At 39.5% G+C, this 14,444-nt stretch overlaps 1 protein-coding gene across 1 annotated transcript in view; it reads left to right on the top strand.

Moving 5' to 3' along the window:
* The window catches only part of ADCYAP1R1 (adenylate cyclase activating polypeptide 1 (pituitary) receptor type I), a gene marked incomplete at its 3' end in the record, with an annotated part of 71,993 nt that overhangs the window by 36,963 nt on the left and 20,586 nt on the right, over positions 1–14,444 (top strand). Inside the window, exon 3 of the mRNA XM_009997334.1 lies at positions 12,535–12,642. Within this exon, the coding sequence (XP_009995636.1) occupies positions 12,535–12,642 (108 nt within the window). The remainder of the gene's footprint in view (positions 1–12,534; positions 12,643–14,444) is intronic.

The following is a 14,444-nucleotide window of genomic DNA, read 5'->3' as shown; positions in this document are numbered from 1 at the left end:
GCTGAATCAAACAGACACTTTGGTGTCTCAGTACAGGGAACTGTGCTTGGCTCTGTATTTAGGGGAAAATGGCCTCCTTGGGCAACAGTTGCATCACTGGGTGTCAGACGTCTAGTTCCTTGGCTAAGTTAGCTGCCCACTCTCCCAAGGCTCCTGGTACAGTTGATAGATACTGAGATTTACATTCAGTTTGCATATTAAAACACCTAAATTAAGGTGTCTTAATACACAAGCTGAGTCCCACTCAAGGTGTATTCATCATCTCAGAGTCGAGCTGCCTATTTCACTTTCTGGTGCAAGTTTTACTATTAGTAAACTAAGTGGGAACCCTACCCAATTAGCTTTGCCAAGTGAGGCAAGTCTGAATCTAGATGGTGCCATTTTCACCCTTCAGCTGCAGAGAGTTGGGTCCCGTGGACAAGTAACTGGATGTACTCTTCTTATTGATCCTTCTCCTTGCCTTTCTGATTACTCTTAAAAGCTATTTCAGGCTCCCTGAATGCCTGCCTCTACATAGTAGCTTGCACTTCTCATTATCAAGACATACATTTCATGCTCACACAGCTGCTAGAATTGATTGGTTTGTTTCCTTTACAGAAAAACAAATCAAAGCAAGCACAGTGAAGCAAAGCAAGTAGAAATCACAACCAAAACAAAAGGCAAGGCTAAAATAATTCCTAAATTATGACTGAGTGAGAAGCTGCAGGTACTATAATTGAGTGATAAACCAGAATCTGTGTGGGAAAAAATTGCCAGAAATAGAAGTTGATGCACAATGAAATGCTTTAGAAGAGAAAAATTATTATTAGAGTATTAGTGTAACAAGAGTATGCTCAAACGATGTGACAAGAGCAAAGCTAAACTGAAATAATGACCACAAGCAATTAATTAAAATGCACCATTGTTTACATTTTGAGAACATACCTCATCTTTGTTCCCAAGACATGAAAGCACTTGAATTTGCTCCAGGTTTTTGGTCCTACAGTCAAATGATTAAATTACTTAAAACTGGATGCATTGTTATCCTAATTCAATAAGCTAAGACAACATTAAATATAGTACTCCCAGTCAGTAGAGCTCTTTCATAATTGTGCTTATACAGGCTACACCAGCAGCATCGATTTTATTGCCTATTATTATTCTGGATTGAAAATTTAGAAATAAAAGTTAAAATGGTGTGATTACAACAGCTGATCATTCATGTTTGCATGAAGAAGATTTCTCACTTGGGTTACAAACTGAGTGTGTGCTTCCTAACTGTTAATGTACTCTTAGCAGTTACTTTTAGGCCAGAATAACCTATCTGATCATATATGTAAATATATACCTATACTTTACACTTGTATTAATATATACTAATACTTAAAAATCTCCTACATCTGAATTGTACAGTACGAGTTAATTTTCTGTCTTTTAAGTCATATGACATCTGTTCACTCTCAGAATATCATGAAACATTTGTTACCATCTTTGGATAAGACACTGATCATATGAGAGTCCCTGCAAGGCAAATGATTGAATAGACCTTTGATCTATAACTCAAGTGTGCAGAATTGTTCCCTGTAATGCACTTTTCTCATTCTTTGTTCAGGTACTAAAAATATCACAAACAATGACAACTTCCAAACTTCCTTTTAGATAATTTAGTTAAGGTTTATTTTGCCTGGGTGCAGGGAATAACCTTTATGACTTCCACAGGTCCCTTTAGCCTTATTGTCTGGGTTTTTTTCCATAATTATTCCATATTCCAATAAATATCACCAGTAAAAGAATATTGATTATATGTATGAAAATTTTCATAGATATTTAGAACTCCTCAAATCTGTCCAGAGAAGGGCCACGAAGATGATCAGAGGGCTGGAGCACCTCCCCTATGAAGACAGGGTGAGGAAGTTGGGATGTTCTACCTAGAGAAGAGGAGGCTCCAGGGAGACCTTAGAGCACCTTCCAGTGCCTGAAGGGGCTACAGGAAAGCTGGGGAGGGGCTTTTCACCTGAGAGGGCAGTGACAAGACAAGGGGTAATGGTTTTAAACTGGAAGAGGGGAGATTTAGGTTAGACATCAGGAAGAAATTCTTCACCATGAGGGTAGGAAGGCACTGAAATAGGTTGTACAGGGAGGTTGTGGCTGCCCCTTCCCTGGAGGTGTTCAAGGTCAGGTTGGATGAGGCTTGTGCAGCCTGGTCTGGTGGGAGGTGTCCCTGCTCATGGCAGGGAGGTTGGAGCCTGATGATCTTTAAGGTCCTTTCCAACCTTCACCATTCTATGATTCTATGATTCTAAGTTGGAACTGATAATACAGGAACTCTACTATAAATCTACTTAATGTGATGAGAACTTCAGTACTCTCTAATGAGTGCCTCCCATTTTTTCTCTATCTTCCCAGTCTTTAGACAGAGACAGACAGATCTAGCACACTTGTTCTCTGAGGATCTGACCTAAAGGCAAGCAAAGAGGAATTCTCTTAGCTCCAGCAGCTCAGATTTTTCACTACCACCACTGTAATTTTGGGCCTTCCTGTGCTCACTTCCTGTGGTTTTCTGGGCTTTTTCACTTAACAGGTTTAGTGTATCTAAAACATCAGAAATATTTCTGACCTTTTCCTATGTCCCATAATTATATTTATGTGGGGATTGTTTTTTGGTACTTTATGGTAGGCTGTAGGGAGATTTTGTAGTTTACACAACATGGAGTCATGAGCACTGTGTGCACATTTCTTTACTCTGGATTAAGTTTATATGGCCTCTGCCTGCTTGTTGGTGAGAGTGCTGGTCTGGGTGTGATGGCACTGGTGGCTCCTTCCCAGTCTATATTCCATGTCATTTCTTCTTCTTCTCTCTCTGCAAAAAAAAAATATTTCCAGGAAAAAATATAAATAAAGAAATAAATATTATTTTAAACATCCACCATTCATTGGCTGGGAAATGATCATGGTTCTTGTCTATGCTTCACTAGCATCTCCTTTGTCCTTCTTCATCCTGCACTTTACCTCCATTTTCATCTATTGATACCCTTCATCTTGTCTTGTCACTGACTTCAAATTGAAACCTGACCAGATCAAGAGGTTCAGCTTTATGTAGCTTTACTTTTGACAGGAAGACATTTAGTTGCTGGGACTGCACTGAATAGTAATATCATTTCATTTAGTCTCTTTCATATTGACCACCCTATCCCAGAGGTAACCAAAACCTTGTGAAGCTGGATTGTATTTATTTGTTGGTGCTATTTTTTCTACTCTCTGAATATATTGCAGGCAGAGGAAGAGAAGTTCAATAGGAGGCAGGAGACAGGCTTTGTTAAACTCTGACGTTGTTGCTGAATCACACCTTTGCTTCAAGAGTTGTTTTTCAGTTACTTCAAAAGCTTGAACAAAATTCAGCTTCTGTTCTCCTGCTCAGGAGTGTGAAATGCAACATGTTAAAATGCCTCTTACTGGAGTTTGAACTGATTTTTTATAACGTAGGCACTTCTTTTTTTTCCTCCATTAGTTCATAGGGTCCCGTGGGTTCTAATAAGGAATTATTTGACTCACTAGTAGAACAATTTCCAGGAGAGATTATGGAATTTGCACGCTGAAATAAATTAAGTTATTTAATTCAGTCATTTCTCATTCGCAGAAGATTTGAAGGAGTAAACAAGGAATAAATGGCTCTCAGGAGTCTGCACACTGGCGTCACTGTGGTTACATCAGGAATGAATTTGGCTCAAGATCTGTTATAAGTTATCTTCTCCTGCAGACGTGCCTTTTCCACTGAGACAACTCTATTTATAAACAATAGAAAAGCAAGAGAGTTGGGACCACAGGAGCCTGAGCATGGAGGGGCAGCTTCCTTCAGAGCTCTGTTATAGCTCTTGCTCTGGAGTGTCCAGGTTGCAACAGCACCATCTGTTTTCTTTAGTTTAGTTTTCCAGCTGTAAAAAGAGCAGAAAACAGTCTTACCTCCAGAACTACCATGAAACCTAAATCATGATAATTTTAAAATTCCTTTGAGGGAACTCAATATATCTGTAGGAGAATTTCATATAAGAACGTTTTTCTTCTGTGGTAGAACAGATTTAAAGCCCTGAGTTTATTACTGGGAAACCACAGTGCTCAAGAGACTTGATACCAAAACTTCCTCTTGTCTTCTTCCATGCAACCAAATCCTCTCTCCATTTTCAAAGGAATGCAGAGTCCAAAACACCAAAAAGCAACACTGAAAAAAAATCTGCTTTCTCTGTATCTATGGCAACTAGTTATTCTGGTGTTCTTTACAGATGTCTTCTTCACAGGCCCATAAATCTCATCATGGGCCAAATATCACTACACTTTGTGGGTGGCAAAAGTGACAATGAACTTTTCAGCAATACAGGCTTGAAAGGTTCCTTACCTAGAAAGCCAGGACTCTCTGTGAGACACAATAATACTTGTGGGGAAGATATAAATTTAATATAACTTATATTTATATAATATATAGAATATATTAAAAATACATATTTATTTCTGTCCCATTCCTCTATCTCCACAACCAATTTCAAGCCCAGTTAATATTCTTAATTGAAACTATCCTCAAAGATCACAACTGATAGTGCTCCACCTGGCTGGCATTAGTCATCACTTCTTTATGGGTAGGTTGTGTCTGTGAAGTGGAGGATCCATTCAGGTGTGCAAAGGTTGGGCTTTGTGGAAGAGGAACAGATCTTTCTGGTTCTTACTCTGTTGCTTTATTCTCAAACTCTGTCTTTGCAAACCTCATCCAGTATTTTACTGTGTTTTTCCTAGAAATGACTCTGAGCCCAGTCGTTGAAGGCTTAAGCCTTATAGCCTTGTGATGTCTGCAAAGTCTTCTAGACACAGGTGGAATAACCTTTTTTTCCCCACCTCTCAGCTTATGAGTTAATGGAAGATAGAGATGATAAAGGAAAGTTCATGATCTCTTCCCCTAAGAAGGTAGAGAAGTGTATCAGAAAGGTGTGGTGGTGGTGTCTGCTGCTGACAGTCATTTTGGCTGCCACCAGCAATAAAAGAAATGAGAGGCACCAGCCTGTGCCAGGCAAGGCTGCCTCCAGCAGTGCCCCGTGATCTCACATAACCCGTCCTGAGTGATGCCAGATTATCTGCAGCTGCTGCTCTCGGCACTGCCTTGGGTTCTGGCAGCTTGTAAGTGTCATTCTGTCCTCCCACATAGAGGAATAAAATCCCTCCACTTTTGAATAATTTTACAGAATCTTTCTTCCTCCAGAGCAGCAAAGGGGTGACTTTCTCATGGACAAACAGCCAATCCTTTTTATTATTATGAAATAATGTCGGTTGTTTTTTTCTTTAAAAAACACTTCTCCATTTCCCACATCATTGGCTTTTTACTCATCTGTGTAATTAGACAAAGAAATGTTCCAAGGATTTTGCCAAATTTAAGTTTCCTTTTAACACTCTCCTGAGCCCACCTAAGGCAAATTGGTTGGCAGCACTTAAAGGATTCTGGAGATTTTCTTGGGTGAGTTTCTCTTGGCAGGTAACAATACAAGGACAGCAATAAGTGTGAGCTTAGAATAAATATCCTGTGAGTGTAAAGAATTAAAAAGATTTAAAGAAGAAATAAGGTTTATACCTCTGTGATTATTGAGAACAGCTTCTGTCATTTAAAACCTGATCTTTGCCATGTGTAAAATATTCAAGGAAAAAACCCCCAAAACTTAGTATTAGCCTTTCTTTTTGAAATGTGTTTCACGTGAGGTGTAGACAAGAACTTTTTCAGCCTCTTGAGGAGAGCAGTTCTAATTTTTGCACAAATTAGAAGGGTCTTAATTTCCTTTTCACCTCTCAGACCGATCATGGTCAAACATTGTCTGTTTGTTTGGATCTACTTTTTTCCCCACCAGTATGGTGGGAATATGGGCACAGTTCTAATCTGTCATTTGTGTGGCTTTGCTCCTAAGGTGGTTGGAAGGGGAGCCAAAGTGCTAGAGTGATGCAGAACACCCAAATCAGTTGAAATCCTCTCTATTGAACTCTGGGAAAAAAATAAATAAGTAAATAAAAATATTAGCTCCCAGTTCTAAAATATACAATTTATATTTGGCAAATACAAAGCATGTGCACTTAATCTTTTGAGAGTCAAAGCCTGCTGTTTTCAGCTACTCTTTTTCTACTGTTATGTTATAAAATTCACTATTTCAATCAAAGAAAAGCCAGTTTCTGCTTCTTTCACTTAAGTTTTTAATAGCATCAAAGATTAACATGATAGATAAGAAGTGAAACATCTCAAATAATTTTTTTCCAATGGTCTCTTTTATAAATTAAGCTGACATTTTTAATACTTCTTTGAAAACCCTCCTGCACTTTGTACATCTTGCACCTCTGAAAATGTCATCCCATAAAACAACTCACTTTACTGATAACGAGGCACCAGTAGAAAATGCTATCACAGTTTATAGAATTATCATGCCATATAAAGAGTGGATGCTAAATAGTCATAATGTTGCACAGCTTTGCACCAGAAAAAAAGTAATGGAAAATATTAAGGTAGGCCAAGTGTTGGTAAATTTGAACACAGTTTATATTTCTTAACGTATAAATCGAGCTGAGTCACTTCAGTTAAATATGTGGAATTCCTCTCCTCTAATTCCAGTTCTTTTCAGCCTAAAATTAGGCTTTCTCTTGGTGCCTTTTCTAAACAGTGGGAAAAACACGCAACTCCAGAAGATAATTTATCTTAGAAACCCTCTAGCAGTGCCCTCCAAGGGTGTCTGGTTTTCTTCATGCATTGTAAAAAAAAAAAAAAATGCAGAAGAACTCAGCTCAAATTCACATATACAATGTCTAGAATGTTAAGGTGAATATATCCCATGTTAGAGAATACAAGGTGCTTCCTGCTGCAGCAGCAGTAACATTTGAATAGAGGAACAAATTCTTCATGAAATAGCTAAGCCAGATGACAAATGCTGAATAAATAGATTTTGTTCAAATAAATAAAAATTATATTGGGAGCAGAAGAGGGAAGGGAAAAGCCTTTCCTTTTCCTCTGCTCAGCTTGCCCTTGTACTCTGTCTTTCATGCCTGCTTTTTGTATAAGACCTATTAAGAAAGGAATTACTTTTTTTTGCCTTGTACAAAATCACGTATTCCCTTTTCCAGCATAGAATTCCTTTAGTGGTTTTTCTCCTCTTTGTATTTTTTCTCCTCTTTAATAATTTTGGCATTTCAATTGATTTTTCTTTTCTACTCTCTCATGGGCTGGACTTTCGAAATAGACTTTTGAATCTGACAGATTTTTAAGTTTGCTGCCTGACTTGAAACACCTGCAGAATGACCATTTCTATAATGAAAGCTCCTTTTTTCACTTCCCACCTTCACCCAAGAGAGTCCACTGAATAAAGTCAACAACATTTGTCAGAGGTGCACCAGTCTCAAAGCTACAAATTCCTCTAAGTTTAGTGAAAATGGTATTCTGAGTGCAAGAAAGATGTTAAAAGAATTATTTCTGTGTGGAGGAGAACAGGTAGGACTCACCCACTTTACTTACCCAGGACTTACCCACTTTATCAAGAGGAGTGAGTGAGTGAGCAATGAATTAGTACACAGGGTTTCACCATCCAAAAAGCCTATCTCTGCTTTTGCACCTTCTCTTGCCAATCACTGGCAGAGATGAGAATAAGATACGATGCATGAGGGACAAGGTAAGGACAAGGGAAGATGTTGTGGATACTGTTCCAGAGAGTTTAAATGAAGGAATTGCAGCAGAGACACCATGAGAAACCAGGTCACAAATCTGTAGAAAAAGAACAGTTTGTACATAGTCCTGGTGACACAGTGACTCTGTGGTAGTAGCAGATAACAGCCTCTATCCTTAGTGGATTTAAAGTGAAATAATTTCCTTGAACTCAGTGAACTTCAGCTTTGGGGCTGCCCAAAATCTGGTTTTATATCTAGACACTATAAAAACTGTGACTCTCAAGGCACCCTTAGACAGAGGAGAAAAAGAATATGAAGGGACACAATTTCAGAAGAGCTGTTTACTACTGCTATTCTAGCAGCATAGTGTGCTTTGTTGGGTTTCCTTTTTTTTTCGTTTCCTCCTGGTGCTTGTCCAGACACCTCAGGTGAGAAGGCAGCAGCCTCTCAGCTGCCAGGAGTAGCAGGTAAAGAGAAAACATTTTGCTTCAAGAGGCTTAATTTGAAGCAAAGGTCAGGAACAAGGCTTGGATGAACCTTCAAGGAAGGAGGATAAACTGAATGGTTTTAGCACTATGTATAATTTTAAATTACATCAGAAGTTCTGCAATATCCACACTTTCCTCCTTTGGGCTTTCTCTGAAAGTGCAGTCCTTCTTCAGTGACCCCCAGGTCAGATCCACCCTCAGCTTCAACAACATTGAATTGAAACTCAAGTGTCAGGGGCTTCATATGAAATTAATATAAAATCCATATTGGGCTTCAACTGAAATCAGGGCTGTGTTTTGAAATAACATTTCACAAGAACATTGCAAGGTGGATCCTGCCTCAGGGATCTTGCAGTCTAAGCATGAGTTTTATCTCATTCTTGCAAGGAGAAGCTTGATAGAGATGTAGGGATGGACCTTGTGGCTTTTCATGAGCAGCCAGTGTGATTTGCCTTTTGATTTGAATTGCCCAGGAGCTGCACAGCTGCTCTGACACCATTCACAGCCTGCAGTTGCATGTCCCAGCTCTCAGCTGGTCTCCTGTTCTCAGGATCAGAAAGGGAGGCTGCATAGCAACTGCTCAGCCCTCTGCCCAGGTTGGCTCATATCTTCTCCAAAAGACCACATAGACCCTCTGGGGAACACAAGATTCAGCCACTGAAAAGGCAGCTGTCTAAGCTAAGGTGGTTCTTAGCCTTGTTCTACTTAGTGTAGTCAGTGGAGAGATAGAAATACACCTACAGCCTGATTCACCTCCACCACCTTGAAATGGGATTATCCCTATCTGGAAAGTCTCTCTAGAGAGGAAACTTTGCTTAGATGAATGAGGGTAAAAGGGTAATCTTAGCCATCTCAAGTTAAAAATGACTGGGTTTTTTTCCTCGAAAGTAAATGACAAGGGATGGGGGCTCCCAAAGGATCCTCCACTCCATCAGAGAGGAGATGACTAGCTGAATAAGATGAAGCACTCTTCTGCCCATGCTACAAAGAAGGCATAAGTACTTATCCGAGATCAGATGTCAAGCTTTACACCCCTTATGTTAACTGAGATGAAGCCCACAAGTTTACCAAAATAGGTTTCAGGCTGCAGGGCAGACATGGGGAGGGAAGGAAGAGTTTGTGCTTTCTACCAGGTGCCTTCTCAAGACCATCCCTTAATAATACCATCACTTTTCATCCTGTCCCACATAAAATTTTATTCTTTTATACAATCTGTTGTTACTACTGATTTCTAGCATTCTAAGAACCGTGAAAAATTGCCCACGTGAAGCTGCACCTTACTGCTTGCAGTGTCTGAGTAATGTCTCTCAAAGCTAGCCTGGCTGCCCCTCCATCCCATGGTGATGGAGACATGCCATCAGAGCCAGAGGAGAACCCTGCTGTGCAGTTTCACACTCAAGTCACATTGATTTCCGTGGGCAGATTTCCCCCAGCAGGAGCTGCTGGCTCCATCAGGGTTTACAAATGTGAGGAGACTGTGCACACCAGCCTTTACTCCATTTAATTTCTTGTCATCTTTTTCTCTGCTCTTCTATATAGCTTGTTTTAAGTATGCTTTTCCAGGCAGGATCAGGCAATATTTTAATTGATGAGGAATTCTTTCTGTTCTCCATCACCCATCTCTTTTAGTAACATATTACTGGATTGTCAGCTTCTCTATCCCTCACTTCCAATATCTGCACATCAGTGCTTTCTAGCATGGTGTACTTACAATTTCTTTTAAAATGATTCTATTGTTTAGCTCTGCACAGTATTACTACAAAAACCAGCCACCTGCTGTGACTGAATTTGATACACAGCACTATGAGTTATTTATTCCATATCTACACTTCCTTTTCTGCAGTATAAGGGTTACCTTCCATTTCTGTACATTGGTTTGCAGTATGTATTGCTATCCCAGTGTTTGGAAAACAGTTGTTGTTGAAGTGATGGTAAGAATCAAGAAAGCTTTCCCTATTCCTATCAAACCCATCAGTTTATGTGATCAAGGCTAGGAAGTGTTTTAAAGTGGAAGAGGGGAGATTTAGGTTAGACATCAGGAAGAAATTCTTCACCATGAGGGTAGGAAGGTGCTGGAACAGGTTGCCCAGAGAGGTTGTGGAAACCCCTTCCCTGGAGATGTTCAAGGTCAGGTTGGATGAGGCTTGTGCAGCCTGGTCTGGTGGGAGGTTGGAACCTGATGATCTTTCAGGTCCCTTCCATTCTAGGATTATGTGGTTTTTAGAAGATCTCATTTGCCACTTCTATTGTTTGTAACACTTTCTGCAAGCAGATGTCTCATTACCATGAAGATTTACACATTCCTTGCTTTTATATAAAGTCCCATATATCAGGGAACTATAAACCTATTACTATCTCCTTTCAGATTTACATGGTAAATACAGTTCCTGCTGCGTGGACAGACACTAGGTATCAAAGAGAGTAAAATCTAATAGTGCTCAATGTGACCTTGATTTTCATCTTTACTAAGCGGGTTGTATCACAAAGCTTTTCAAAACCTCAGTTTTTGAGACTTTTGGAGATGTTCTAGTGGATGCCAATACTGGTATAATGAGATCCTCATCTGGAAAAGAAAACAACCTGGGGTAGGAGTGGAAGAAAGAGAAGAGGGGAGAGAAATGTAAAGGGTTCCTTTTTTTTCCAGCTCATGCAGTGATTTAATGAGCATTTTTGCAGTAATACTGTATGCTGGTGCATCTGGCAAATCTTGATAGATTTTTAGCTAATAAGGTCAGGATTTTATAGGGTTATTAATTTATATTATGTGATCTGATGCTGCATCCTTTAATTCAAATGAGTTATTATCTGCTGTTGATCATGTGCCATCATTATAAGTGTTCTTTGATGCTGACCTAATTCTTCAAACACTGTGTCACTCAGAACTGCCCTATTCACCACACATGGCAGTATCTGGCTTCTATCTGGGGAGAAAACATAGGGCTTGGTTCACTACCACTGAAGATGATGGAAAAAACACACCAAGTCCAGCCTTGTGTGCAAACATTCTCCTCTGACGGGAAACTGCTATTACCTGATAAAGCCCACACTGGTTTTACAAGCTGATCACCCAAACCTCATTATATTGTACTTGTGGCAGGGTGGAAGTGTTATCTGCTTTTATGAAGATCTTATTTTTCCTGGCACATCATGACATAACACCACTTGAATGGAGCTTGTGGCTTTTAACTGTTGATAAGATTATGTGCTTGATCTCAGCATCAAACACAAATAAGTAGTGTAGATATTTAGATTTAGTTATTCTTTCTTTTCCTGCTGAGGTAGAGGATGATTTTCGTTTGAGATTCCTTCACTAAGTCATTATTTTTTTTTAGGCATTAGTAGGAAATTTGAAAGGTTGCTCTGAGTTCTTCTGTTAAGTCTTCTAGGTTTATGAGCTAATGAAAAGGTGGTTTACAAAATTACAGAAGGCTTATGCTTCTTGAAAATCAGTCATAGTTTGTCATGTGTCTGGCACAGTGATCACAAAGAAGCAGGAGCTAAACCCCTTTATTATATTAACTGTAGCAAATGGACCTGAATTGTTCCCATAGTCTAAGAGAAGACAACTCCCATCCACAATCCCATCATCTTCTCTCTCTGTGTGCATGTAACACGAGGTTGGTCCTTCACCACTCAGATCTTTAGTTCAAAGCTTGTTACCTGAAGCTGAATCTCTGAAGAGTTGTTAAAGGACTGATTCTATCTTTAACTTATACAAGAAATAATTACAGGTCAAAATCATCCTTTTAATACTGTGAGTTTATATTCTTCAGAGGAAAAACTGCAATAGAGGTAGTGAATTATGTTATGGCTGTTCTTTAGTAGTGGAGGACATTTCTACTTCCAATATTTTTCAATAAAATTAACAACATCAAAGAAGTGAACTTCTCTCACATGACCACAAAACTGGCTGTAAGATGAAGTAGAATCTGGTTTTCAGTTTCCAGTTGTCTTCCTGGGTGAAATTCAAAATTATTCCATCACTCAACCTGTGGCAAAGATTAGAGACAACAAGAATTTATAGAATTTAAGTCAAAGATACCTAAAGATTTGACTCAGCAATAATGGAAGAGAATTAAATGATACTAAAAGACAGTGATATGCTCAAGAGAAAAATTGTTTCTAATGTCTGTTGAAGTGATTTAACTGGAACTAAGAAATATGATCTTCTGGGACTGTCTGGTCATTGTGCTATGAAGCCACATGTTTCATGCTGTTGTTATGAGTGAAATGTATGTTATTCCAGGAAAGCCTATTACAAAATGAGTGTTGATTATTCTAAATAGGTGCAGTTTTATGGTTAGAAGAAAGAACCAACTAAAACACACCATGACAGTGTGACAAATGGAATGGATTTCCACCACTGATTTATTTTCTCTCTCCTTCTCTTCTATAGGTTGCCCAGGAATGTGGGACAATATTACGTGCTGGAAACCTGCAAGTGTGGGTGAAATCGTCTTTGTCAAGTGTCCTGCACTGTTCAGATTTATCATCTCTGAAGATGGTAAAGTCTTTTCTCTTCCTTCTTTGCCTCTGTCTGGTAAAGCTGCATGGCCAGCATGAGCTTAAAACCTCACTTAGGTACTTAATGGAAAGGGAAATCCAAAACTCTTCAGAGGTTTTTAAAAAAATACTGTAGGAAACAGTAGGATATAACAGAAAATACAGGTTAGAGGTGGACCTGCTGGAAAGCAGTTCTGAGGAGAAGGATTTGGGAGTCCAGAGAGGAATCAGTGAGAATTAAGATGCTTGGAGAGATGAGGAATCTCCTTAATGCTTTTTTTTGTGGTCTGTAGAAATGAGACACGTGATCCTTCTGTCCCTTGCAGCTGGGACCAGCAACCAAGCAAGCAAATGAAAGATTTGCTTCCAGCATATATTGCTACCTCACAGAGTTCACAGAATCATCATGGAATGGTTTGGGTTAGAAGGGACCTTGAAGATCAACTAGCACCAACCTCCCTGCATGAGCAGGAACACCTCCCACTGGGCCTGGTTGCTCAGAGCCCCATTCAACCTGGCCTTGAACACTTCCAGGGAAAGGGTTGACATAGGTGGTGGCCCTTGTCTTGCAAAAAAATATTGCAGATGGCCAGCTAGGCTGGTGCCTTTTTCTCTGTTCTCTCTTTCTGTTACCACTTGAAGTTTGGACCAAAAGACCCATGGTCTCACCGTGCTTGGTAAACAAACCCTATTAGATGCCAACTTCAAACCTTATACAACCCACCTCACTTAGGTACTTAATGGAAAGGGAAATCCAAAACTCTTCAGAGGTTTTTAAAAAAATACTGTAGGAAACAGTAGGATATAACAGAAAATACAGGTTAGAGGTGGACCTGCTGGAAAGCAGTTCTGAGAAGAAGGATTTGGGAGTCCAGAGAAGAATCAGTGAGAATTAAGATGCTTGGAGAGATGAGGAATCTCCTTAATGCTTTTTTTGTGGTCTGTAGAAATGAGACACGTGATCCTTCTGTCTCTTGCAGCTGGGACCAGCAACCAAGCAAGCAAATGAAAGATTTGCTTCCAGCATATATTGCTACCTCACAGAGTTCACAGAATCATCATGGAATGGTTTGGGTTAGAAGGGACCTTGAAGATCAACTAGCACCAACCTCCCTGCATGAGCAGGAACACCTCCCACTGGGCCTGGTTGCTCAGAGCCCCATTCAACCTGGCCTTGGACACTTCCAGGGAAAGGGATGACATAGGTGGTGGCCCTTGTCTTGCAAAAAAATATTGCAGTTGGCCAGCTAGGCTGGTGCCTTTTTCTCTGTTCTCTCTTTCTGTTACCACTTGAAGTTTGGACCAAAAGACCCATGGTCTCACCGTGCTTGGTAAACAAACCCTATTAGATGCCAACTTCAAACCTTATACAACCCAACTGCTGCTCCACATGAGCTGTTGTTAAAAGCAGAACCTACCTTAGTAGTGATAATACTATTTGACTTTGGTATTAGTATTAATGGGTAATAGGAAGTCTCTGCAAGCTCCTGTCTGCATGATACAAAAAATCATAGTCCTTCTAGGTTTTTTAACCTTTGAAATGGATGAAAGTTTACCAGGGAAAAATGAAAGCATGTGGACAGGAGGGAAGAATTATTAAGCTGTTCACAGCAGATAGATACATTGATTAGATGTTCTCTTTAAAGTCTTTTTTTTTTTTTTTTTTTTTTTTGAGTGATTCCATGAAATTATCTTCACAGCTGAATGACTGAGAGACATAAAGTCCTCCCATCAGTGTTAGCTAACAAGCCTTTGCTAATAATTAACATAATTGTGTTCATGTCCTCCTAGTACCCATTCCTG

This window comes from Chaetura pelagica, unplaced genomic scaffold, assembly GCF_000747805.2.
Source record: "Chaetura pelagica isolate M959 unplaced genomic scaffold, ChaPel_1.0 scaffold184, whole genome shotgun sequence".
Lineage (NCBI taxonomy): Eukaryota > Metazoa > Chordata > Aves > Apodiformes > Apodidae > Chaetura > Chaetura pelagica.
This window is presented reverse-complemented; position numbering and strand designations above follow the sequence as displayed.